The 25,433-nt window shown below is 41.9% G+C and overlaps 2 protein-coding genes across 2 annotated transcripts in view; both read left to right on the top strand.

Moving 5' to 3' along the window:
* The window catches only part of LOC143298665 (uncharacterized), a 116,510-nt gene extending 106,690 nt beyond the window's left edge, over positions 1–9,820 (top strand). Inside the window, exons 13-14 of the mRNA XM_076611549.1 lie at positions 339–660; positions 9,630–9,820. Of these exons, the coding sequence (XP_076467664.1) occupies positions 339–660; positions 9,630–9,820 (513 nt within the window). The remainder of the gene's footprint in view (positions 1–338; positions 661–9,629) is intronic.
* Positions 9,821–11,055: 1,235 nt separating this feature from the next.
* LOC143298806 (transcription initiation factor TFIID subunit 7-like) lies at positions 11,056–25,360 on the top strand. Its single transcript, XM_076611780.1, has 10 exons — positions 11,056–11,215; positions 14,310–14,450; positions 15,620–15,700; positions 16,143–16,239; positions 16,763–16,821; positions 17,480–17,693; positions 18,293–18,451; positions 22,970–23,079; positions 24,542–24,601; positions 25,070–25,360. Exons 1-10 carry the CDS (start codon positions 11,126–11,128, stop codon positions 25,103–25,105), a joined length of 1,047 nt encoding a protein of 348 aa, XP_076467895.1. The 5' UTR covers positions 11,056–11,125; the 3' UTR covers positions 25,106–25,360.
* Positions 25,361–25,433: the final 73 nt, after the last annotated feature.

Genomic DNA, 25,433 nt, shown 5'->3' with positions numbered 1-25,433 from the left:
TCCTCTTTCTTCGTCTTCTTCTTCTCCACCTCCTCCTCCTTTTTCTTCTTCTGCTTCTTCTTTTACTTCTCTTCCTCCTCTTTCTTCTTCTTCTTCTTCTTCTTCTTCTTCTCCTCCTCCTCCTCCTCCTCCTCCTCCTTCTTCTTCTTCTTTTTCTTCTTCTTCTCCTCCTCCTCATCATCCCCTCCTCCTCCTCCTTCTTCTTCTGCTTCTTCTTTTTCTTCTCCTCCTCCTCTTTCTTCTTCTTATTCTTCTTCTTCTCCTTCTTGATCATTCATTTCTCCCATCAGCCTCCTGTACAAACACCAGCACTTTTTGTCCACCCCCACGACAACCAGGTGTTCCGCAAAGCCAAGCTGGTGGCCTACGTGGGAGGAGCGGTGAGCCTGTTGCTCTTCATCTGCATCATCCCGGGCATCATGCTGGCCATGCACGAGCTGTCCGAGGCCCAGTTCACCGGGTGGGTCACCGGCCTGCAGGCCTGGTGCTTCCTGGTGGCGGCCGTCGTCCTGGTGGTGGTTCCCGTGGAGGAGACCATCACCATCATCCGTCAGATCCACCGCAACAGAAGAAAGGAGGAGGAGGAGGGGGAGGGGGCGAAGGGGAAGGGAGGGGAAGGGGTGGAAGGAGGAGGAGGGGGAGGAGAAGATGGGGAAGGAGGTGGGAAGGGAGGGAGGAGGAAAAGGGTGGAGAGCGGTGGTGGTGGTGGTGGGTACCAGAATAGTTTGGGAGTGGCGTTCGGAAAGGCGGAGGGGGAGGGGGGGTTCGGGGTTGGTGGTGGTGGTGGTGGTGGTGAGGAGGAGGTGAGGGGGGAGGATTCGGTGGCGAGTTGGCTGTGAGTTTTGGTTTTTTTGTTTTTTTGGGTTTTTTTACACGGGTTTTTGTTGTTGTTTTTGTTGGGGTGTGGGTAGTGTTTGTTCGTGTGTGTGTGTGTGTGTGTGTGTGTGTGTGTGTGTGTGGCATATGTGTAGTGTGTTTATTTGTAGTGCATGTAGTGAGTTTGTGTGTGTTTATGTGTGTGTGTTTGCTTGTTTGTGTGTGTGTGAGTTTGTGTGCGTTTATGTGTGTGTGCGTGCGTGAGAGAGAGAGAGAGAGAGAGAGTGTATGTAGTATGACGTGGTGTGTGTGTACCTTTGCCGCCTGCTGAAAGTCATGCTTTTCTGTCGATTCTTTTAACACCCTTTCCTGTTGATTGTGTGAGTACTTAATGCTGTCAGCGTATGAAACTCGTGAGCTCATCATCTGAGTGTTTTTGGAGCCAGCCATGCTTAACTTGATTAATTAGGCTATCCCTTAGACACGAACGCTTCCAGCCTTGACACAATATTATACCCAAGGTGGATGGACACCAGTGCTGGACAAACATTTTTGCTTGAGGGAAGTTATCAGGTGGTGTTTGGGCAAGTGGTCTTAGTAAGTAGCCTCTGGACTCGTCTCACTGGTTCTATAATCGCCATGTTTATCCCTTCATCATTTAGTATTGCGTCGTAGAGTAGATCGTATTTAGCCGGCGGGGACTGGTTAAAAAAAAATTAAAACAAAAAAACAACGAAACAAACAAAGTAGTGTTAATCTATTACCTAGAAATAAAGACTTTTGTCGTGTCTTCACACTTAATCGTAAGTCTTCCAGCAGCCAATCAGAAATTCTTATTATTCGTTTTTCAGTTCAGAATAGGTTTTGTTTCATGCTCTAAATAGTTCTTATCAAACTTTTATTTTAAACATAGGCCTATTTCTTCTTCTCCTCCTTCTCCTCCTCCTTCTCTTCCTCCTCCTCCTTCTTCATTTTCTTCCGTCTGTGTTCGTGGACTGCAAGAGTAAATTTCTTCGTGAAAAGGGTAAATGTACTCTCATAAACAGTACAGTTCTTAAAAAGTCAAATTATTCTTGATAACTTTAAGTGAAAAGAATATTTAAGAAAAAAATCTTTATAAACATATTCATGGCAAGAGTGGATATCCTTGAGAAAAGAGAAGAATAATTTCTTCGCGAAAAAAAGTCCATTTGTTCGTAAAATGCATTTGTGAAAGGTGGCAGAATGGTTAAGACGCTCAGCTGCCAATACAGAGTGTCCGTGAGGGTGTGGGTTCGAATCCCGCTCTCGCCCTTTCTCCTAAGTTTGACTGGAAAATCAAACTGAGCGTCTAGTCTTTCGGATGAGACGATAAACCGAGGTCCCGTGTGCAGCACGCACTTGGCGCACTGAAAAAGAACCCATGGCAACGAGAGTGTTGTCCTCTGGCGAAATTACGTAAAATGAAATCCCCTTTCATAGGTACACAAATATGTAAGCATGCACTCAAGGCCTGACTAAGCGCGTTGGGTTATGCTGCTGGTCAGGCATCTGCTCAACAGATGTGGTGTAGCGTGTATGGATTTGTCCGAACGCAGTGACGCCTCCTTGAGAAAGTGAAACTGAAACTGAAACTGTGAACAGACTGAAGGTTAACGTGAAAATAGTCAGTTCATTCACATTAAGGGTAACCTTCTGTGTGAAAATAATAATTCATCCGTAAAAAGGGTATATTCTTCGTTTAATATCGTAAAAAAAAAAGGGGGGGTGTGGTGTGGTGGGGGGGAACATTTCCCTGAAATGTGCAAATTCGTTCGAAAAAATGATGAAATTCTTCGTTAAAAGAATAAGTTTCTTCAGGAAAATCTTTTTTTTTAAATGGGAATAGAATAAATATATTCGTGAAAGGACTGCATGTCTTCATGAAAAGAGTAAATTGTACTTGTTTAAAAAAAAGAAAAAAAAAGGTAAAGTCGAGTAATCAGTTGGACCACGTGTTAATTAAAACGATATCTCACTGGCCACCAGTATGTTACATGCTGTATAATGCCTAAGGACAGAAACATCAACAACTGTGAAATGAGAACATTATTAATTTTGATCAAATACAGCTGTGTTGTATATTAATTCTGTTTATTGACTGAGAAATTTACATTTTTCACAACGAAATTATAACGCAGACACTTTTTCAGATAAAAATTGTATTTCACAAATCGTGGAAAACGTACTCACAACTCGCCAGGCATAAGAACAGTGAGAAGATTACGTTTGGAAACATTGCTGATGTGCAGACACTAACAGGAAATGCTATCGCAGTTGTTGAAGTGTGTGGTTTCCTTAATTAACTGCTTTACTGAACGACGATCGCACACACTATTCTGTTCGTTAGCGTTAGATAGTTACATTCGTGTAAATGCTTGTAACACTGACGAGATTGTTACATTATTTTAGATAAAATGTATACCTCAGCTGATATGTTCGACGGGGATTCGTCCTTGTTAGAAAGTGTGGGAATATTGGGTTGTTTTTGTTTTGTTGTTTTGTGTGTGTGTGTTTGTTTGTTGTTGTTATTGTTGTTGTTTTTTTACCTTTATACTGGCATCAACAGAAATACAGCAGGTTAACTCATTCGATCCCACCGCTACATGACTGTTACACCCCCCCCCCCCTCACCGCCCTGAAGTAGGTTACCTCCCCTGTATATCCCTGACTAGCGCCCTCTTTTTCCGGCAGACATCTTGACTCCTGTTCTTGTGGATAATTCCGTTTTCATGCTTCCGGAATTCGAAAACGGCTCAGTTCAGAATGACAACTGTATCAAGCAAGAATAAACAAAATCAGAACAGTGTATTGGTACGAATAATGCTCGTACCAGATCCACAATGGAAGTAATCATGATACGAGTTAACCCCTGCCTGGAGTAGAATGATGGGCAGCGAAATTACCAATTAAAAAAATATATATGTATGTACATATGTATATATATATATATATATATATATATATATATATATTGTATTTCTCTTTTTGTCACAACAGATTTCTCTGTGTGAAATTCGGGCTGCTCTCCCCAGGGAGAGCGCGTCGCTACACTACAGTGCCACCCATTATTTTGTGTATTTTTTTCCTGCGTGCAGTTTTATTTGGTTTTCCTATCAAAGTGGATTCTTCTACAGAATTTTGCCAGGAACAACCCTTTTGTTGCCATGGGTTCTTTTACGTGCGCTAAGTGCATGCTGCAGACGGGACCCCGGTTTAACGTCTCATCCGAATGACTAGCGTCCAGACCACCACTCACGGTCTAGTGGAGGAGGGGGTGGGGGGGGGGGGCAGGGAAAATATCGGCGGCTGAGCCGTGATACGAACCAGCGCGCTCAGAGTCTCTCGCTCGCGTTACCTCTAGGCCATCACTCGTGTGTGTGTGTGTGTGTGTGTGTGTGTGTGTGTGAACAAAACTGCATTCTTTGTCGCTGCAGTGTGTGTGTGTGTGTGCGTGTATGTATGTGTGTGTGTGTGTGTGTGTGTGTGTGTTCTTACACGCAGGGTGAGCGTGTGGTGGGAATAAAATATCGATGTCTGTTGTTTTTCTATGGTTTTACATGTGGGTAGTCCCGTTCATGTATGGGTGTTTGTATGTGTAATTGCGCGCGCTGTGTGTGTGTGTGTGTGTGTGTGTGTGTGGTGCGTGTGCGTGCTTCTGTGTGCCTGTACGTGTGCACTTGTGCATTTTGATATTGACAGTGGTATGAATGGTGCATTCACCGATGTATCTCAGAGTATGATAACAGCTGTTCTTGTGTCACTGTTACGGTATTGTATAAAGTAAGGATCTATGTAGTGAACGTAGTATATATACCTCAAAGATTTGATACATTTTGCGCTAGTCATTTGGTAAACACAAGGTTTGTTATCAGATTATATACTAAGCATTAATACTATATCTTTGTTGTTGTTGATGCGTGTGTTTGTGTGTGTGTCTCGGGGGGTGGGTGGGGGGATTAGCATATCACATTTTGCGTCATGTTTGATTTCATTATCATACGCATAATTGTATGCAATAACTTTGTTCAGAACACAGATTTCGCCGATGTTTTCGTTCCGTGTGTGTGTGTGTGTGTGTGTGCGTGTGTGTGTGTGTGTGTGTCTGTCTGTCTGTCTGTGTCTGTGTCTGTGTGTATGAGTTACTGTGTGGTGTGTATTTGTGTGTATATATATACATGTGTGTGTGTGTGTGTGTGTGTATTACGTGTGTGTATGTGTCTGTCAGTCAGTCTGTCTGTGTCTGTGTGTGACAGAGAGAGAGAAAACGTATGTTTGTTTGTGCATTGTGTCGGGGTGGGGGGCTGGGGAGAGGGATGTAGGGGGGCGGGGGGCGGGGTCATACACACACACGGACAGACAGACAGGCAGGCAAAGACAAAATCTTTAATCTATGTATGCATTTTGCACAAGCTATTTTTTTTTGCACTTTGTCAGTAGTTTTAGTTTTCATTTACTCGAGTAGAAATGGTTTGTTCGGGTGCAACTGTAAATTTCTGTTGTAAATGTGTTCGTGTAAGTACTGTATCATTTCTATTAATCCGCTTTTATGAGGTCAATCAGTTTGGCGCAATAATGCCAACCTTTGCATTGAATTTTGTATAGTATTTGCCAGAATATATATATATAGTTCATCTTATAGAACGGTTTTAATGAAGTGGTGTATAGTCGTGTTGCCTTTTTGTAGTCTTGAAGCTCACGACCAGGCAAGTAAAAGTTGTGTTGAACTTATAACAGACCTTTCTTATATCATGTGTGTGTGTGTGTGTGGTGTGGTGTGGTGTGTGTGTGTTCGTGCGTGCGTGCGTGCGTGTGTGTGTGTGTGTGTGTGTGTGTGTGTGTGTGCTCTTTTTCTGTCTTTAAGTGTGTTCAAGTGCTACCAAAATGATTTTTCTGTCTTTAAGTGTGTTCAAGTGCTACCAAAATGATTTTTTTTTTCTTCTTCAGATTTTGCCACAGACAACACTTTTGTTATTACGGGTACTTTTACGTGCGCTAAGTGCCCGAGCGATTTAAGCAGCAACAATAACACATTCTATAATAAATACTTTTTTCATTCTAAACTTTGGCTACATGTCGGATGTTACACTGCGATGTTACAATATTACCCCCTGAAACAAAGCACTACAGCAGTTTTACATCACTCGTACAGTTTGGTGTGTTCGTTCCATCTTCAGACGTCTTTTTACTGTTTGTGTCATTTGACAATATTCACACATACACACGCACACACACACACACACACACTCTCTCTCTCTCTCTCTCTCTCTCTCTCTCTCTCTCTCTCTCTCACGCACGCACACACACACACACACACGCACGCACGCACGCACACACACGCACTAACTCATACACACACACACACACACACACTCACCCCCTTTCCCCCCTCCCACACACGCAAACACACACACACATGCACACTGACAAAACACACACACACACACACACGCATGCACACACACACACACGCACGCACGCACGCACGCACACACGCACTACCTCATACACACACACACACATACACACACACACACACACTCCCGCCCCCCCCCCCTCCCCCCCCCCCCACACACACACACACACACACACACACACACACACACACACACACACACACACACACACACACAAACCCGTGTGCTATCCCACAAGCAAACCGAAATTCGACAATTCAGCAAAAGCAACTGTGTTTCCTTTCATCCTTCCCCCCCTCCCCCACCCCCCACCCCTTTTCTACAGATTTTGCCACAGACAACCCATTTGTCACTGCGGGTTCTTTTACGTGCGCTAAGTGCATGCTGCACACGGAACCTCGGTAATATCACCTGATCTGAATGACTAGCACCACGACCACCACTCAAGGTCTTGTGGAGTGAGGGGAGGCAGGGTGGGTGGGGTGTGGGGAGAGAAGTAAAACCCCGGTCCCTATAGGAGACTCGAACCAGGGGACAGTCACTTGCTTTTTTTTTTTTTTTTTTTTTTTTTTTTTTTTAGGAGAAATCAGTGGATGAGTAAAATTTCTGCAAATGAGCAGGATAGTCTCAGCATCATTAGAAACCTCTTTCCTGCTTTTTTTTTTCTCTTTTCTATTCTTTTCTTTTCTTTTTTTGTTTTTTGTTTTTTGTTTTGTTTTTTGTTTTGTTGTTGTTTTTTGGGGTTTTTTTTTGTTGTTTTTTGTTTTTGTTTTTTTGTTGTTGTTGTTTTGTTTTCTTTTGTTTTGTTTTTTTTTTGTTTGTTTGTTTGTTCCTTCCATCATCATTTTTCTCCTGTCTGTTGTCTTTTATTCTTTCTTTTTATTTATTCTCTCATCTCTTTATTCTGTCTTCCCCCCCCCCCCACCCTCCCACCCCTTGTCTCTTTCCCATTGTCATGCTCAAACATTTTCAAGGCCATGCAACATATAAATCACACCCATGGTAGTTTCATGCACAATGTCTGAAAGAGGCGAGGTAGACACGATCTCATCCCCCCTCCCCCCACCCCCACCCCACCCTCTCTCTCTCTCTCTTGGACACTCGCTTCTTTGTCGGGTGCACGACCACTACACCACTGCTGCACCACAGCAGTAACGGACGCTTAGCCCGGATCAAACTTCCTGACACACGAAACAAGCACTGAACAGTCTGCGGGGTAAAGTTGTATCTTCTGGCAAGCAACACCTATATTCAGCCCCCTACCCCCCCCCCCCAACACCCCCACCCCTATCCCCCTCCCCCCCCACCCCCCCCCCCGCCCCTCGCCCCCCCCCCCCCTTCCCCACCCGGGTGCACGACCACTAAGCCACCGCTCCACCGCAATCACTCACAGACTCTGAACTGTCTAAAGACGTGTCTCTTGTAACGTATGATGCACTTATCTGCATTTTTTCCCCCCTTTCAAATGTCTGATATCATCGAAGCTCCACTGAAAGTGGATGAAGAACGTACAATTCAGTACTGATTAATTTTGACAGTAACATGGTTATTGTTTGCACTCTCTTTCGCGCCTTGTTAAATAAATTAATTAATTAATTAATTTCACACACACACACACACACAGGTTGGAATAATCAACATTAGATTGTCCTCAAAATGAAAAGTTTGTAAAAATGTCAACTTAGTTTACACATATCAAGACAATAGAATATGGAAACGACCACAATTTGAACAGACGCTGAAACAAAACGAAACAAAACTAAAAGAAAGATCTGTTCTTGAAAAGAGTGGTTGCAACTGACAGGCCAACCAAGACTTTATATGATCAGGTTCAAAATCATCCGTTAGTGAAATAAGCCTCACTAACTGTCTGCAGAAGGGGAAAAAAAATTTAAAAACATTAAGGATATCTAACAGGCTATGCAGCTCTTTTTCTTTTTACCAAAGTAAGCCAAATTCATGGATACAAAACAAAAAAAAATTAAAAGGGCAATCTAGAAAATACAATTGCTCAGTAACTGTGCAGCATCGTTCGGAAATAGACTCGGTCAAAATATCCAATATATATGGTCCACTGGCAAACAACACTATTTGGAGATTCCTGTCCAAACTAAGGTTCTAATCTGTCATCAACATGCTTTCTTAAATTCTCCCAGCACTAGTAATGAACAATTCATTCAACATATCCAGATAAATCAGCTATTTTAAACTGTGTCAAAATTAAGGTCGTACTACTCGCTTCCCTTGATTTTAGGATTTTGAGAGCACGTTTGTGAACTTGGTCGACAGTGGTGCGCGAAGAGAAGAAAGTGTGCGGAAATAGCCAGAAATAGCTGATTGTTGACTGATTCTTGGAAATAGATAGTCATTAAGGTATCAGAATGAGGTCGAAGCAGACGTTAAATTGTGAAATATGTATGTGAGAACACTTCGAAGTGGGGCGGTACACGAACCATCCCCAATTACACGCTGTTCGCGACAGTTAGGCCTTCCCTAACCTAAGCTGGAAGTGCTTTCCATTGAGCACGTGACTGTCGTGAGTTCTCCAAGCCGTGAACAACCTTCGCAAGACGTGTTCCTTTGGAAGGAGATGACCCATGATGGCTGCCTTGGATGCCGGTGCTTTATTACATTCCATCCGTTGAAACGTCAGCAGAAATGAACCAACACGTGTGTTCCGTCAATCAATCCATCATAAGGAAAGTTGGAGTAATATCCATTCCAAAGTTTCCCAAAAGAGTGTTAAAACTGTGTGCCATTCACTGCGTTGAGCATAAATTATGCTAATCCGTCTTGCTTCAAATTTTCACAACAATCCGTTTATTTATGAATGATTCCTCACTTGAACAAGTGAAATTCATCAAAGGTATGAACCAGTGTTTTTCACCCCTCTAAATCATAACACACACGAACCATAATTCTGAGTACACATTGTGGGGTAGAGAGGGTGATGATAAAATATGAGTGCTAATTCAGGACCTAATCAGCATGAAATTCTGTGTTTCCTTCAGTGAAATGATTTTAAATTATGATTATGAATATGTATTACGGCAAATCAACTGCGGCGACAAGGTAGGAGATGTATTTTATATCGACGAATGAGTCATAAAATAACCCTTTCTGATTTCCTCGGCGTAATTGCCCTGTGTCTGAAAATAATACCATGAAGAATAATAACAACGACAAATTCATTGTAATAAAAAAAATTGTGTTTGATTTCATTCTTCTCAGTTGATCAGTGTAATAATGTGTGAAGAAATACTGAGTCTGATGGGATGGGTGTTGAATTGTTGGTGTCTTTTGCTGGCAATGGGTTGTGGCGTAGCTGGTGCTGACCATTAGGAGCCCATCAGTGGTGGAACTTCGCATTGCGGCCAGGTGGACTTTTGTATGCCAGGTCCGCAGCAGGACCCTTAAATCATGGACCAACTCAAGAGTGTGGCGGGAACCAAGCAGCTCGGCGTGAAAATGAGATCCTCGGCTTCTTGTGCAGGAATATCGAGACCCGTAGGAAGGAAACCAAGAAGTACACCTACATGGCTCTTGTCAGACCACTCAGTTCAGCATGACAGCCCATTCTGGAATCCCCAAACCAACACCAGCATTAAGTCGACTGACAGAGTTCAGAGGCGTGTTTATTGTTAGACTGACGTGCTGAGAAATGAGTATCCCAAGTAGACCACAAGATCAGACGGAGGAACCTCTGCGCCAGCTCTGTTAAGGGTTTCCAGGGTGGTGGCCACGTCTCGTTAGGTGCAAAGATATGCTCTGGGTGGAAAGTTAATTTCCATCACACACACGCACACACACACACACACACACACACACACACACACACACACACACACACACACACACACACACACACACACACACACACACACACACACACACAGAGAGGAGAGAGAGAGAGTCAGACAGACAGACTGACAGACAGATATGTGTGTGTGTATGATTAATCGTGTAATATATTATTCAAGTACATACTAATATGATACATTATACATATACGTACATATTTATATCTTATTCATCTCATACACTGACATTTATATATGTAATAATATACACATGTGTACATATCTTATGATTTTAGCTGCATTCTGCGAGTGCACAGCTATGCTGTGCTTACACCAATAGCAACTGACCGCAGCATGTCCATGACAAATAGATCTGGTGCCAGCAGGTATGAGATTATCAAGGTATTACAGAGGACCCAAGAATTAATTCGTCTGTCTCCTGCGTTCGGTAGGCCTGTCAGGCCCAAGGGATGTTTGTATTTTGTCGTTGAACAACAAGAATAACTTCATTACCTCAGACAGACAAATATTCTACTTTTGTGTATGTAAGCGTCCACTGAGCTGCAAAAGAAAACAAACAAACCATCTTTGTACATTATATCAGAATGAATGCATGATAACATGGTGTAAAATCATCAACGAGAAAATCTCTTGTGACACTATGTTGAAATCGTAAACCCAAAGATGGAATAACCCCCCCCCCCCCCCCCCCCCACCCCCCCACCCCCTCCAAAAAATATAAATTAATAAAATAAAATAAAATTTTAAAAAGGTACGAAATCCACTTTTTTAGTGTTTGCTTTTCTTTCTTTTCTTTCTTTCTTTCGTTTTTTTTTTTTTTTTTTTTTTTTCCCCATTCGACTACAGGGGGTCAATTAAAGTATTACTCGACTACGTGTTCCCAATGCACAAAGCGATATGTGATTATTTGGGCAGTTTTGGGTAAATAGCTTTGAACTGGACGCCTTGACCCGGAAGTAAGAAGTATTACATCCGGTCTGAACAAAAACATCCCAGTCTTGCAAGTGGAGGTTGTGTTCTGTTCGTGTTCTTGTCTCCAAACATTTTTACAGAATGAATGCAAAGGTTCCCCCAAAGAAGAAAGATGGTGGTACCGATGGTGTGGTCGATCTTGAATCACAGTTTATACTTCGGTTGCCTCAGGTTTGTGATACATATATTTCTTTCTTTCAAGCCGACCCGTTCAGCCAAAGTCTCAGAACAATGCTAGTGGGGTAGGTAGACGAACGATCCAGTCGAATCGACCAGCTCAGCGTGTGTAACTGTTTTGTACAGTTGATAGGTTGTACGATCGTCAAATGTAGCATTTCTGTTTTTGAAGGCTTTCTCCGACTGGTTGCACTAGGAAAACTTCGTCGACTCCTTTTCAACGTGTTTTTCAACTGTTAAAATAGCATGGGTGCCTTAGGGTAAATGCGACCGGGCAAGTCATTATTGAGTACGATGGGTTTTGGTACACGTGGACAATTAAAACAGAAGCAGGTCTTGAACTCATTACACATAACATATTACTGGAACATCGCACCAGACTGTCACGGGCCTCCAGTTTTCCCCCAGTAGCCCAGATTTTTCGTCCGCATCCGACCGACCTCTCAAAGTGATGGAAGAGTCAACATGATAACTGTGGTCACTTCGATGGAAGAAGAAGAAGATTGTTGGTTTTGTTCACACATGCACTCACTTACTCACTCACTCACACACACACACACACACACACACACACACACACACACACACTTTTGAGAGCGCTCAATAACTGTACAGCATGGTTCACAAGTAGACTCATGTCAAAATATCCTATGGTTTGATTGCAAATGACACTTGGAAATTCCTGTCAAAATTAACATTCTGATCTGTCACCAGCATACTTTTAAAAATTCTCCCAGCACTGGAAATTACATGCACAATTCATTCAACATACCAATCAAATTAGCTATTTTAAACTGTGCCAAATTTAAGTATTACAACTTGGTGTTAGATTTTGATAGCATATCATTGAACTTGATAGGCAGTGGTGGGCACAGAGAAGAAAGAATGTGGACAGAGATGGAAATAGCTGATATTTGACTGGTTCTTGGAAATGAGGTTATGAGAATGAGGTCACAGCGGACATTTTTCTTCTTCTTTGTTCACGGGCTTCAACTTTGTTCCACATTCACTTGTATATTACACAAGTGGGCTTTTACAAGTATGACCGTTTTTACCCCGCCATGTAGGCAGCTATACTCTGTTTTCTGAGGTACAGCAGACATTAAATTGTGAAATGTTTGTGGTGAGAACACTTCAATTGTTCTAAGTAGGGCGGTACACAAACCGTTCGCAAAATTTACACACTGTTTGCAATTAGGCATACCTACCCTACTTTCTGCTGGGATGAAATAAACAAGAAAAAAAAGGTTGGGGAAAGGGGGGTTGAAAGTTAATTTGTTGAGTCACAGGCAGGCCAGTCTGGACTGGAAATGGCTGTTACATTACAACCTCTTGGGGCAGTGTGTTCCATTGTGAGACAGTGCAGGGGGAAAAGAGACATCTGTTTGTACTGTGTCCTGCAAGCAGGGATGGTTGTAATTGCAGGTGTTGTTTCTTCTGTAGCTCAGCCAGCTGTCTGATGGTCATGGTAGGCAGGCTGTTAACGGAGTCTATGGTGGAAATTGTAAAACATTGATCTCCATGGTAGCTTTTTTCATTCTGATTTGTACTACAGCTGTGATTTGGTAACCCATCTTGCTGCTCGGCACTGGACATTTTCAGTGGCCTGGAGATCACTGGCTGTTTAGTGGTCCCACACAGAGGCTGCATACTCAAGGATAAGACGTTAGGGCTTTGTATGGAGTATTCTTGGTCTTGTTTCCTGTCTTGAGGTAGCGTTGAAGTAAGCTTAGGGTCATGTTGGCTTTATTAGTTGTGGAGTTGATGTGGGATCCCCAACATACATCTGATCATCTTGGATGTTTACACAAAGGTATTTTGCTGTGTTGACATTTTCCAGTGAGTGGCCATGAAGCTGGTGATCTCAGACAGTCTTTTTTCTCTCGCAGCTGAGACTTAAGGTGGAGCACTTTTGTGGATGGAATGGCATGGACTACTATTTCTCCCAGATGGGTCGTCTTTGAGTACGTGCTGATCAACTTCTGTCTTGATTACATTGTAACGTTGTTGCACGTGGTGTTTTCTGCAAATAATCTGGTCATGCATTTGATGGACTTTGGGAGGTCATTATTTTGGAGAAGGAAGAGGCTTGGTCCTAAGACTGAACCCTGGGGAACTCCAGTTGACTGGGATGTATTCTGAGGTGACCGCCATCACAACTGCTTGTTGCCTGTCCTCAAGGATGTTCTTATTCCATGTATTGAGCACCTCAGCTTTCATAACACTGTAGCTTGTGAATGAGCAGGGCATAGCTGACCTTGTCAAAGGCCTTGGAGAAGTAAAAGACAATTGGGGCCATCTTGCTCCTTCTTATCTCAAGTACAATTTCATCTATGTAGCTGAGCAGCTGTGTCTCACAAGATCATCCTTGTTTGGAGCATTGTTGTTTTAATTTTAGGTAGAGGATTTTGTTCTCAAAGAAGGTCATGATGTGGCTGGTGATTATATATATATATATATATATGTATATATTGTTCCATCATTTTGCAGACTACATCTTTCAGGGACCTTTTTAACAGCAGTTTTTATGCATTGTTGAAGTGATACTATGATTAGTAAATGTTATCACCCATTTTATGTGGTTCTTGACAATATTTTTAGAGTTCTTGTTCTTAATTTTTAAATGATAATGGATGTTTACCAGAACCACGTTACTTGATTTTTAAATGATGATAGATGTATATCAGAACCACATTACTTAATTTCTAAATAATAGATGTTTACCAAAACTACGGTTAAGGAAATAAACAAAGTGAAAGTTGTTCAAAACTTATATGTTTGAAATGTATTTATTTTAAAAAAGTGACTGCACACACAGCGCACTATTTCTTTACAAAATGCAACTGCATTGCATGCAACCATTGACCAAATTTTTATGATTAATTATTGTGTTGCAGATCAGTGATCATTGAGATTGTGTGTGTTACTAATTCTAACATTTGGAGGACTTATTGTTTTTCTTTTAATTTTTGTTCGTAAGTTAATTTAAGAAATTACATTGTTATTACTAATATTCACTACAGCCCTTTATTGTTTAATTTCCAATGAGTCTGACAGTGTGAATTATCACTACATTTCTCATGCCCAGACAGCATCTGAGGAACTGAGGCAGGAGATCCAATCTACATCAGGCGCCTTGTTCAAAGACAAGCTGGGACTCAGCATTGAACTAGATTCTGATATGAGACATGGGCATGTCCGCTACAACAACTTTATATTTAATGCTAAGGTAAGCGGCAGTGTGTTGCTGGTTGTTTTTGTGTTTTTTGTGTGTGTGTGTGTGGTGTTGTTGTTTGATGTTATTTTTTGTGTGCTGCTTTTGATTGTTGTGGGGTGTGCATTATAATGTAATATAATACTAATACAGTAATTGTATATAACATGAGTAAACTATTAGAAATGACAGTTGTTTAAACTATTGACATTGAATTATTCTGTTGTGACCTGTCTTCTCATAACTAGCTGCTGCTTTGTACTACAGTTTGTAGAAAGAGGAAAATTAGCTTATCATGACCCTCCAGTGTCTGGGATATTAATAACTTGCGCTCATTTTCAGAAAGTTGGCCTCATTGAAATGTAATATTCCATTTCCATACTGTGTACATGGTGTTTTCTGTGCCATCATCATTTTCCTATAATTATTAGGATTTAATTTCTGTTTATTTTATTTTGTTTGATTTATGTCTGGTGTTAATCAAACAATTTGCTAGCCAGTCACATGACTCACAGAAGTGTTCCTTTGTTTGCCTTTCTTTTCAGGTTCCCCCCCCCCACCCCCCTTTTTTTTTGTGTGTGTGTGTGTTGTTGTTGTGGGTGTAGAGAATTTGGAGGTCATGGCAATCAGCTGAGATATTTCTGGGGTTGAACAGCATGTGATTTTATTCCTTGATAACCAGCATGGATGTGTGAAATTGACTAATGTTTAAACAAAGGAATGTATGAATCAGTTAGTTGGGTTGTTTTTTGTGTGTTTTTTTTAAGGGAAAAAAGTATACTTCCAGATAGTTGGCATATTCATAGACTTTCCCCAATTTCTGTATTCTTTTTATTTCATTGCACTTTTTTAATATTTTATTTTTCCATTATTTATGATTTCTGTGACTTGTTATGTGGATCAGAAGATCATTTTCCTTCTGTACTCATTCCCTGTTGGACGTTGATTTAAGGGGGGTATTTGTATCATTATATGCTAAGCTGTTAAAGACAGTAACTCAAAATGTTTTAGTTCAGTTTCACTTTCCGATACATATAGTGATGCTTTCTCAGTTTCTGTGCAAAATTTTACATTCAGAGGTTTCCAGCATGCATCTGGGCTGACAAGAAGGGGTATGAAACAATTTAAATATGTGGGTTTTGTTAGGTTGTTGTTTTGGTAATTTCTTGTTTATTGTGTTTCAGGTGGTGGATCTGCCATGTATCATCGAGTCACTGAAAACAGTGGACAAGAAGACATTTTACAAAACAGCAGATATATGTCAGGTAACTTTGAAAGTCACTAGTCAGATAGTTTTGTTTGTGAGTTACTGAAACCGAGTGCTAGATTATCCCCTGAATGTCTGGAGTTTGATCCCTGGATTCAACACCCCTAATTTGTAAAGGGTGGATGTTTTTCTTTTATCCCAGGTGAAGAGATGTGCAGAACGTCAGTGCATGTATGAGTGTATCCCTTTGTATGCCTGTGTTCTGCTTCTCCCCAGTGTCACTCTGTCTTTCTATCTCCAATACATAAAGGGAAAAAAAATCTTAAAAAAAAAGTTTATAAAAAGAAATAGACGATTGTATCATGCAGAGGTACAGGAGAGGATAACTGAATTCTGTTCTTGCTAAAATTTTTATTGAGTGAATTTTCTTTTTGCTACATTGGTCAACTGTATACTGTTCATGTTTATTCTCTGATTGTCATTCTGTTCCATTTTGACAGATGATGGTTTGCACCACAGACGAAGAAATCAATGTGGAAGACACAGACAGTCCGAAGAAGAAAGACAAGGACAAAAGATATCTCTGGAACCATGGCAGTAAGTGTGGAGTGTTGTGCAATGTATGACCACCACACCCAACTACTACCCCAACTCACTCCTCAAAAAACAAACAAAAAAACCCAACACTTTCTATTCTTCTTCTTTTGTCTTTATCTCATAGAAAGTTATTATAGATTTTTTTTTTTTTTAAGGAAGAAAGAACAGAAAAGGATCGACAGAAGATAAGAGCAAGAAAGATGAATGGAAGTTAGTGTTTTATACAACAGGTTGTAACTGATTCATTCTTTAACTAGTTTAAGTCTTTCTAATTTTGAAATCTGAGAGTGTCTGGCTGAGGCTGAATGGTTCACATCTTCTTCGTTTATGGGCTGCGACTCCCACGTTACCTCATATACACAGTGGGCTTTTGCGTGTATGACTGTTTCTACCCCTGCCATGTTGGCAGTCATACTCTTGTTTTTTTGGGGGGTAATGGTTCACATGAAAAAATATTTTCTGCAGATTATTTTCAGACACAATAACAATGATTTGCTTGATTTTTTTTTTTTTTTTTCTTCAGTTACCCGACCTCTGAAGAATGTTCGCAAGAGGCGCTTCCGGAAAACAATGAGAAAGAAGGTTGGTCATGTGCAGAACAATGTGACTTCTTATCATTTGAATTTCAGAGTGTGGATACGTCTCAAGTATGTGGGTGGTTTTGGCTTACTCCTTGTGTTGATTGGTATGATTTGGACAGCAATGAAAAAAGGTTGAAAGAGAGAGGAAGAAAAACATTGAAAGAAAAACAAAAAGAAGAAAGAAAATAATGAAAGAAAGTGTATGTGTAGACAGACAGATAGTTTAGAATAAGGTGTGCTGTCCTTTTTCACATTGAAGGAAAGAATAGATAGAAAAACCCTAAAAAAAAAATTTTTTTTTTAAAAGGAACATTCTTGCTTTTAACTTTCATGATTGACCTCTTATCTCTTTCAGATTTTTACACGCACATACATGTATATGCTTACACTGAATGTTATGAAACTGTTTTGGTTTTTCAAACCTTGAAATTAAATTTAATTTTCAACTTTTTTTTTTATATGTGTGTGATGTTGAATATATTCATCTGACTCTTTGGACTGTAACCAGTCCCCTTCAGAAGTTGTGAAATTACAGAAAAACATTCGCATACTGATAAATTGATACCTTGAACAGATCACACTTCTAAATTGTGCTGTCCGGGCGATCATCATGGTGTTTATGAATCATTAAGTCGAATATAAATCTACTCTTTGTACAGTACATGGATCAACCGGAGCTGGAAAAAGAAGTGCGACGATTGTTCCGTTTTGATGCCGAAGCGATTGATGTCAAGTGGGAGGTGCTAACAGAAGACGAGAAGCCCGTGGGGAACGATGCAGGCCAGACGTCGGGACACATACAGTCCAGTGGCGCCATCGCTAGCACCAGTGGCCTGAACAGGAACAACGACCAGTCTGTCTCCATGGATGTTGGTGAGATGGCCGTGTGGTTTCCTCTTTTTTTTCTTTTTCTTTTTTTTAATAGATTATTTTATGTTTGAATTTCAGTGTGTGAGTGCATCAAAAGTCCTGTGTATATATATTTTGGATGTGTGTATGTAAAAAATTTTTTTTTTTTAAAAAGAAAGAAATGTTTCCCCCTCATGGTAATAACGTAGAGTCATGGAAGTCAGGGAAAGTCTTGGAGAAATGAGAGAACCATCTCCAGGGATGGAAAAGTCTTGGACAAATATGTTTTGCTTTGCTTTTAGGGTTTTGATAGATCTTGGAATTTTTATGAAATATTGACCAGTACCAGAGCGGACAAAGAGCTCAGTGCATGTAAAACAGTATCAACAAACTAACAAAAAGTGATGGAAATTGATTGATACCAGGATATCCACCAACCTTGGTGGTGCAGCAGATGATTTTTTTTTTTTTTTTTTTTTTTTTTTTTTTTAATTCGGTGTAGCTTTGTGTTTGGTGTGGAGAATTTTTAGTCAGGTGTGGAAAAATATGGAATTTTGTGTGGCCACATGTGTGGGAACTAGTCCCTATATATAGTATAACTGGTCCCAACCCTGTGTGGGCAGCGTCTTTCTTTGGGGAGGTGAGCAGCTCGGAAGAGGAGGAGGACAAGGAGGTGAACATCATGGACAGCGGGGAGGACGACATGTCACGCCTGGGTGAATCCAGCCTGCAGGCACCAGAGAGCCAGGACGCCATGGGGGCCGAGGGAGGGGACGACACAGGTGGGTTGAAGGAGAACTGAGGGTGAAAGACAGGTCTTTGGGGGGAAAGGAGAGGACGGGGGTGGGGGTGGTGGTGATGTCAGAACAGCTGTTCAGTATTGCTGTTGTACCTGTTGTACCTAGTGACCATTCATTTACCGGACATTTTGTCAAGAAGCCATCCAGGAGACGTCACAGGAAAGTGAAGACGGGGGCTGTGGGGGGGCAGGGGAGGGGGGGGGGAGAGAAGGAGGGGTGGAGGGGACAGAACAGCTGTTTAGCGATCCCTTGCACCTGGTTGTACAGACTACTGACCGTTTATTTACCTGTTGTACCTAATGACCACTTATTCACCTGACATTTTGTCAGAAAGTCAATCAGTAGATGACACAGAAAAGTGAAGAGGGTGGGAGGGAGGGGGTGGAGAGGGGAGGGGGGGTGGAGAACAGTACAGCTGTTTAGCGATCCCTTGCACCTGGTTGTACAGACTACTGACCGTTTATTTACCTGCTATACCTAATGACCACTTATTCACCTGACATTTTGTCAGAAAGTCAATCAGTAGATGACACAGGATGGTGAAGAAGGGGAGGGGGGGGACAGAACAGCAATGTCTTGCACCTGTTTATACAGACTACTCAGGGCTTGACATTGACTTTTTTTTTTCCCACTTGTCCAGTCGGGCAAGTCACTGGAAAATTCACTTGCCCAACTTTCAGAAACTTACATGAATCATCAAATGCTCACATGTGTGCGTGCGCACACACACACACACACACAGAGAGTACTCGAACCCTTTTCTTTAACTGATGTTTGTTTTGTTGGGTTTGACCTAAGATAACTGTTGTTTTGAACAGCCAAAGCAAGTTTTATCTCGGTCTCACTTGACAAAAACTGCCTTTGGCATGTTTTTGCAGTTGACTCAGCCACAGAAATTATTTCTTTTTTTAACCTCCACTGCAAACAGCAACATGCAGAGTTAAAAAGAAAAGCCAGTTTTTGCACTGTGAGACAATCAATGTCAGGATTTGTACAGATCCAAGTGATTCTATTAGATGGGGTCAGCAGTTACTGTTTCTCACTTGCATGGTAGGGCAACTCTGTTGAAAATTCACTTGCCAGGATGGCCACACCAGGATGGGTTTCAGTTGTTCTCACCCGGCATCAGAGAGAGAGAGAGAGTGTGTGTGTGTGTGTGTGTTTGTGTGTGTGTGTCACTGTGTGAGTGAGTGAAAGGGGATGGTGAAGGGTCACAGTTCCAGAGAGGGAAGGTGGTACAGCTGTTCTTCTACATGGAGGTTGCTTAGCAACAGAGCTTTCCACAATATCCTTTGATATGTGTTGATCCCCTCAGCAAAACTGGACTTTGACCCCTACCCTGCCTCCATCCTTTCTGCTATTCCCAGTCTGACCATGTAAAAAAAAAAAAAAAAAAAAAAAAGGGAGGGGGCATGGGGTGACAGGGTAGGGGTGGGGGTAAGGATAAGCAAGTCTGCGATATGGGAGGTGGCGATATGGGAGGTGGCGTCTGGAGGAGGGGTCAAAGAGAAAGTTAGGGGGGAGGGGGGGTGAAGGAATGAGAATGGGGGAGGATTGTGGGGGTCATGTCTGTGTTGACTTGGTGTAAGTTATGATTCTACAGAATGGCTGTTTCCTTTTTGATTTACCAACTTGACCTTAACACTGAGGTGCAAGGGAGAGAGTGAGACAGAGAGAGAGAGAGACTGAATGAGACAGAAAGGCAGACAGATCACAGTCAGAGAATTGGATGGGAGGGTGGTGAAGGGATAGCTGGGCAGTGGTTTTGACAACCTTAGCAGTGGAGGGGTGAGGTGTAGGTGGAGGAAGAGTGGGGGTGGGGGGAGGAAGATGGGCACGGCCATCCATGTAGGTTACCCTCTTGGACTGACTACAGACAGGCCTGGCTGGCTGTCGTGTAACACCGTCGGGCAGGTGCCAGCAGTGAACTTTTCACTTTCCTCCAAAGAACCCGTCGCCACGCGAGCAGCGTCAAAACTCCTCACTTTGTTGTTGTGGACAGAACTCTTTCTTTCCTCATAAGTCGTACTGAAGTCTGCTTTCGCGTGCTGGTGTATTCTAAGTCAAAATGATGTACAAATTACCCCAAAATGGTACTGGTAAACAGGTTTGTCATAGAAACAAATTCTGTTGGTTTTTTTAATTTTTTGTTTAAAGTGGAACGACATTAGAGTACGTTAAGACGTAATTGTTTTAGTTGTGATGTGATGGGCGGAAGATGAACTACACTATAAGAAAAATTACCATTGGCTCTCCAAAAATAACAACCAATGACAAATCACCTTTTAGATCTACATGATAGCTCTCTTTTTCCGGTGACCGCTTGTCACAGTCAGACACAAAACATGGTCTGCTAGAGGAAGAGTGTCAGATGATAGGTGTTGGGAGTGTGATGGATAGTTTTGAAAACAAAACATGCTAGTCTTGGAAAATATAACTTGCCTGGTAAGGCAAGTTCAGTAAGGGCAATACTTGCCCAACACGATGATCTACTTGCCCCGGGCAGTCGGGCAACCATTAATGTCGAGCCCTGCTACTGACCGTTTATTTAACTGTTCGTCAAATAGCTGTTCAGAATGTCCAAATTTGCATGTGCCTGCATGTAAAGGAGTGTGTGTCTGCCTTCTGCTTCTTCTTCTCCCCCAAGAGTCATTGGGGCTTTGCACAGACCTGTTCACTGGATTCCTCCAGGTGTGTTGGTTGTGCCTGGGCCTCAGCAGATACTTTCCATGTCCATTCTGCAGTGTTGTCAGTCCACTTTGTCAGCGTGTGTAGAAAGCATAAATTCTTCCATTTCACTACACATCCTTTACCGTGACCTACTAGTGCAGACTCCAGCAGGGAGTCCGATTCCTGTCCTGTGCAAACTACTATCCACCTGTGTGGAGAAAACGAAAGTAGCTACGGCCGAAAACCTCCCGGAAGTAGGTTACCTCCCCTCTGTATCCCTGTCTAGCTTCCTCTTTTTCCGGCAGCCATCTTGACTCCTGATCCTGTGCTCCTCATACGACTAAGTTTTTTCGTATTTCTGTCTGTCTATCATTTCTTTGACACTCATGTTTTGTATCTGACGAAGACTTGTATCAAGTCACAAACTTACTTAGCTCGTTTGGCCAGTCGAGCTAAAATTATGGCGCAATCTCAGTCGTAAGGGCCCTCTACCTCGAGTTTAAATTTTCCTTTTTTTCAGCCAGCACAAGTGGGAGAGCAACTGGTTTTGGGATGGTAGATGAAGGTCACTAATACATTTCCATCTAGTCCAGGGCAGATACTCTTCTTCTGCGTTCACTCATATGCACACGAGTGGGCTTTTTACGTGCCATGTAGGCAGCCATACTCCGTTTTTGGGGGTGTGCATGCTGGGTATATTCTTGTTTCCATAACCCACCGAACGCTGACATGGATTACAGGATCCTTAACGTGCGTATTTGATCTTCTGCTTGCGTATACACACGAAGGGGGTTCAGGCACTAGCAGGTCTGCACATATGTTGACCTGGGAGATCGTAAAAATCTCCACCCTTTACCCACCAGGCGCCATCACCGTGATTCGAAACCGGGACCCTCAGATTGACAGTCCAACGCTTTAACCACTCGGCTGTTGCGCCCGTCGGGGCAGATACAAAAATGGTCAAAATGTGTGCAACGAAACCGTTCTTTTCACGATAAAATAGAATAAATCATATTGATCACACTGATATAAAGTTGACCGCTGTAGGTGGGCGGGAACATAATTGGATTTTTATTTTTTAAAATCATTTTTCACACTTCTGGCCATGAGGGAGCACCTTACAAAGAGTCGCAAGGCAAGAGCAAGCCAGGGTTACACAAGTGCGGTATAAGGGGTTGCCAGAGGAAAGCGTTTAGCACGGTACAGTACATGTGACTGACTGCTGCTGCGCTGATGCTGTCCTATACCTCCATTATTAGGACACTGCGGCAGATGACAGATACCAAACAGAAAATAAGAGAACTCTTTGGGGTCAAAAGGAAACAAACATTTTTTTGCATCTTCTACCAATTTAGTATAAAATACATGAAATTGAAAGTGTTTCCTTTTGACCCCAGAGAGCTCTCTTACTAGCTTTCTGTTCAGAATCAGTTGTCTGCTGCAGTGACCGGCTCACAGATCAGCATCAGCGCGACAGCGGTCAGTCACATGTACTGTACGGCTCTGAACGCTTTCCTCTGGTGACCCCTATACCGCGCTTGCATAACGCTCGCATGCTCTTGCCTCGCAACTCTTTGTAAGGCACTCTCACACGGGCAGAAGTAATAAAAATATATGATTCTGGACATTAAAAATCAAAATCTAATTATGTTCCCACCCTCCTAATGTCCTATAGTGGTAAACTTTATGTCAGTGTGATCAGTATGATTTATTCTATTTTATCGTAAAAAGAACGGTTTTGTTGCTCACATTTGGACCTAACACAAATTTTAATCAAAATTCCCTAGCTTAATCCACCCCTTTCAACAATAAACGAATGCCTGTGTCCAGCGGACCTCCAGGAAAAGCTACAGGAGCTGGTTCAGCAGCTGGAGGAGATCCGGGAGAAGCGTCTAGAGCTTGAGTCCCAGATGGCAGAGGAGGACAACGACATGATGAGGGTGGGTGGTCGGCCGCTTGGGGGCTTTGGCCATGTCTTGATAAGGACACAGGCTAGTTTACATCACACAGTGTCTCAATTAATGGGTGGGAGTATATCAGTACCACACACATTTCTGTATTGGCACCAAGTTTTTTTTCCAATTTTTTCCCCTTTATTGAACTTTGTTTCGGTATAAGACACATACTTCGGAAGAGCAGCTCCAGAACCACAGCTGCAGTCATTTCAGTATTACAGAAAATCATTCACTCCTGCCCAAGTGAATTTGAACTGCTGGGGTTTCCTGTACTCAGTTCAGTTCAGAATACATTTTTCTGTATTCTTTAAATAAATGGAATGGTACCCCAAACAGTTATTTGTATTTCTCTTGTTTTTTTTCTCTTCACAACAGATTTCTCTGTGTGAAATTCAGGCTGCTCTCCCCAGGGAGAGCATGTCGCTACACTGAGAGCACCACCCATTATTTTGAATTTTTTCCTGCGTGCAGTTTTATTTGTTTTTCCTATCGAAGTGGATTTTTCTACAGAATTTTGCCAGGAACAACCCTTTTGCTGCTATGGGTTCAAAGTGCATGGTGCACACGGGACCTCGGTTTCTCATCTCATCCGAATGACCAACGTCCAGACCACCACTCAAGGTCTAGTAGAGGGGGAGTAAATATCGGTGGCTGAGCCATGATTCAAACCAGCACGCTCAGATTCTCCTAGGCAGACGCGTTACCTCTAGGCCATCACTCCACATAATAAAGACTTACTATGATATTAAAATATGAGACAAGAAAGACAAAGAAAACGTCTTAAGATGATATTCACAAGAAATGTACAGTTTTAATAAAGAAACAGCAAGTGGGGGTGTGCGGGGGGATGAAGACAGTGCACATAATGCTGCTTTGTGTATGTTCTTTATATCTTGCCCCACCCCACCCCCACACACATCCCCACCTGAAAAAAAAAAGAATACATTAAAAAAAAAGGTTTATGATGATATACAGTATGATGATAAAGTCATCATATACACACACATATGCCAGCAGGCACACCAGTGAACACACATAATGTATACAGACATAGACACACACACCACACATACATAGACACACTCTACACATACACACACACCACATATACATAGGCACACAAACACTATACAAACACACATCATGCACATCTCCACCCCAGCACCACACCCACACACCTCAACCCCTCACCCATACCCACAAACATACATGCACACACATACCTCACATTACACACCTCCCACACCCACACACACAGTTCAGAACAGGAGAGAGATTCTGTACTGTAACTTGAGAATGGGATACTTTCTGTGTGGTGTACGCCATCTCATACAGGCAAGACCACTCTGATTTGGGTTCAGATAATGTGGAAATCTGCTCCCTCCTTGCACTTTACCCCATCCAGATGCAAGACCGCTAGTAAAAAGGTGGTTGTGTTGTTTTACAGGACAGAATCCGAGAAGATCTTGAAAGGTTTTTACAAGAAGAAAGTGAAAAGGAGAAAGAGGTAAGTTTGATTTTTTTTTTATCTCTTTTTTTTTTTTTTTTTTTTTTTTTTTTTTTTTTTTTTGCTTCTCCGTCTTTTGTTGATATGCACTATACCTTTTCGTTCGTTCTTTAGTTTAACGTCTTTTCACTGTAAGTGATATCAGACGAACTATACCTTTCTCCTTTTATCTATGCCCTTCTCTGTTTTTTAATGCTATAGATAAATAAAATTTGAGACTCTTGATACAGTTAGTCACGGTGGTGTTAGCATTAACTTTTCATGAATTTGTAGTGAAATGTTATTTCACTACACATACTTTACCGTGACCCACTAGTGCAGACTCCGGCAGGGAGTCTAATTCCTGTCCTTTTGTGATCTTTTTATTTTTAGTACAGTAAAAGTTACCAAATTGTTGTGAGAAATGTCTGCTGGTTACGTGATAATGTGAACAGCTCACTAATTTTCTTTGTTTTTTGTTTTTTTCAGCATGAGATCTTGTCTGCCATGTTAAACCAAAGCTGACAAGATGAGTCTACCAAGATCATGGCAGATGCATTTGCGTATGTTACGAAGATTGGTTCAGAGAAAGAGAGTCTGTGTGTTTGTGTGTGTGCAATTGTGAGCACATATTTGTATGTGCATGCTTTTGTGTGAGCTCCTGTGTGTATACATATGTGCATGTGTGTGTGAGAGGGACAAAGATTGGTTTTTAGAGACAAAGAGATAGTGTGTGTGTCAGTGTTTGTGTATGAATGTAATAAAGATCGATTTTGAAAAAGAGAATGTGTGTCTGCATGCTTGTATAACAAAAGGCTGATTTTGAGAAAGATGAAGACGATGAAGGGGGAGG

Source organism: Babylonia areolata, chromosome 24 (assembly GCF_041734735.1).
Source record: "Babylonia areolata isolate BAREFJ2019XMU chromosome 24, ASM4173473v1, whole genome shotgun sequence".
NCBI lineage: Eukaryota > Metazoa > Mollusca > Gastropoda > Neogastropoda > Buccinidae > Babylonia > Babylonia areolata.
The sequence above is the reverse complement of the archived record's forward strand: the minus strand, read 5'-3'. Positions and strand labels throughout refer to the sequence as shown.

What these genes read in the sequence shown, in the direction of transcription:
- LOC143298806 (XM_076611780.1), top strand. Translation starts at nt 11,126, where the DNA reads ATGAATGCAAAGGTTCCCCCAAAGAAGAAAGATGGTGGTACCGATGGT. An exon ending in ACTTTATATTTAATGCTAAG is followed by an intron (nt 14,451 to 15,619) that starts GTAAGCGGCAGT and finishes ATTGTGTTTCAG; the next exon opens with GTGGTGGATCTGCCATGTAT. An exon ending in AGGACAACGACATGATGAGG is followed by an intron (nt 23,080 to 24,541) that starts GTGGGTGGTCGG and finishes GTTGTTTTACAG; the next exon opens with GACAGAATCCGAGAAGATCT.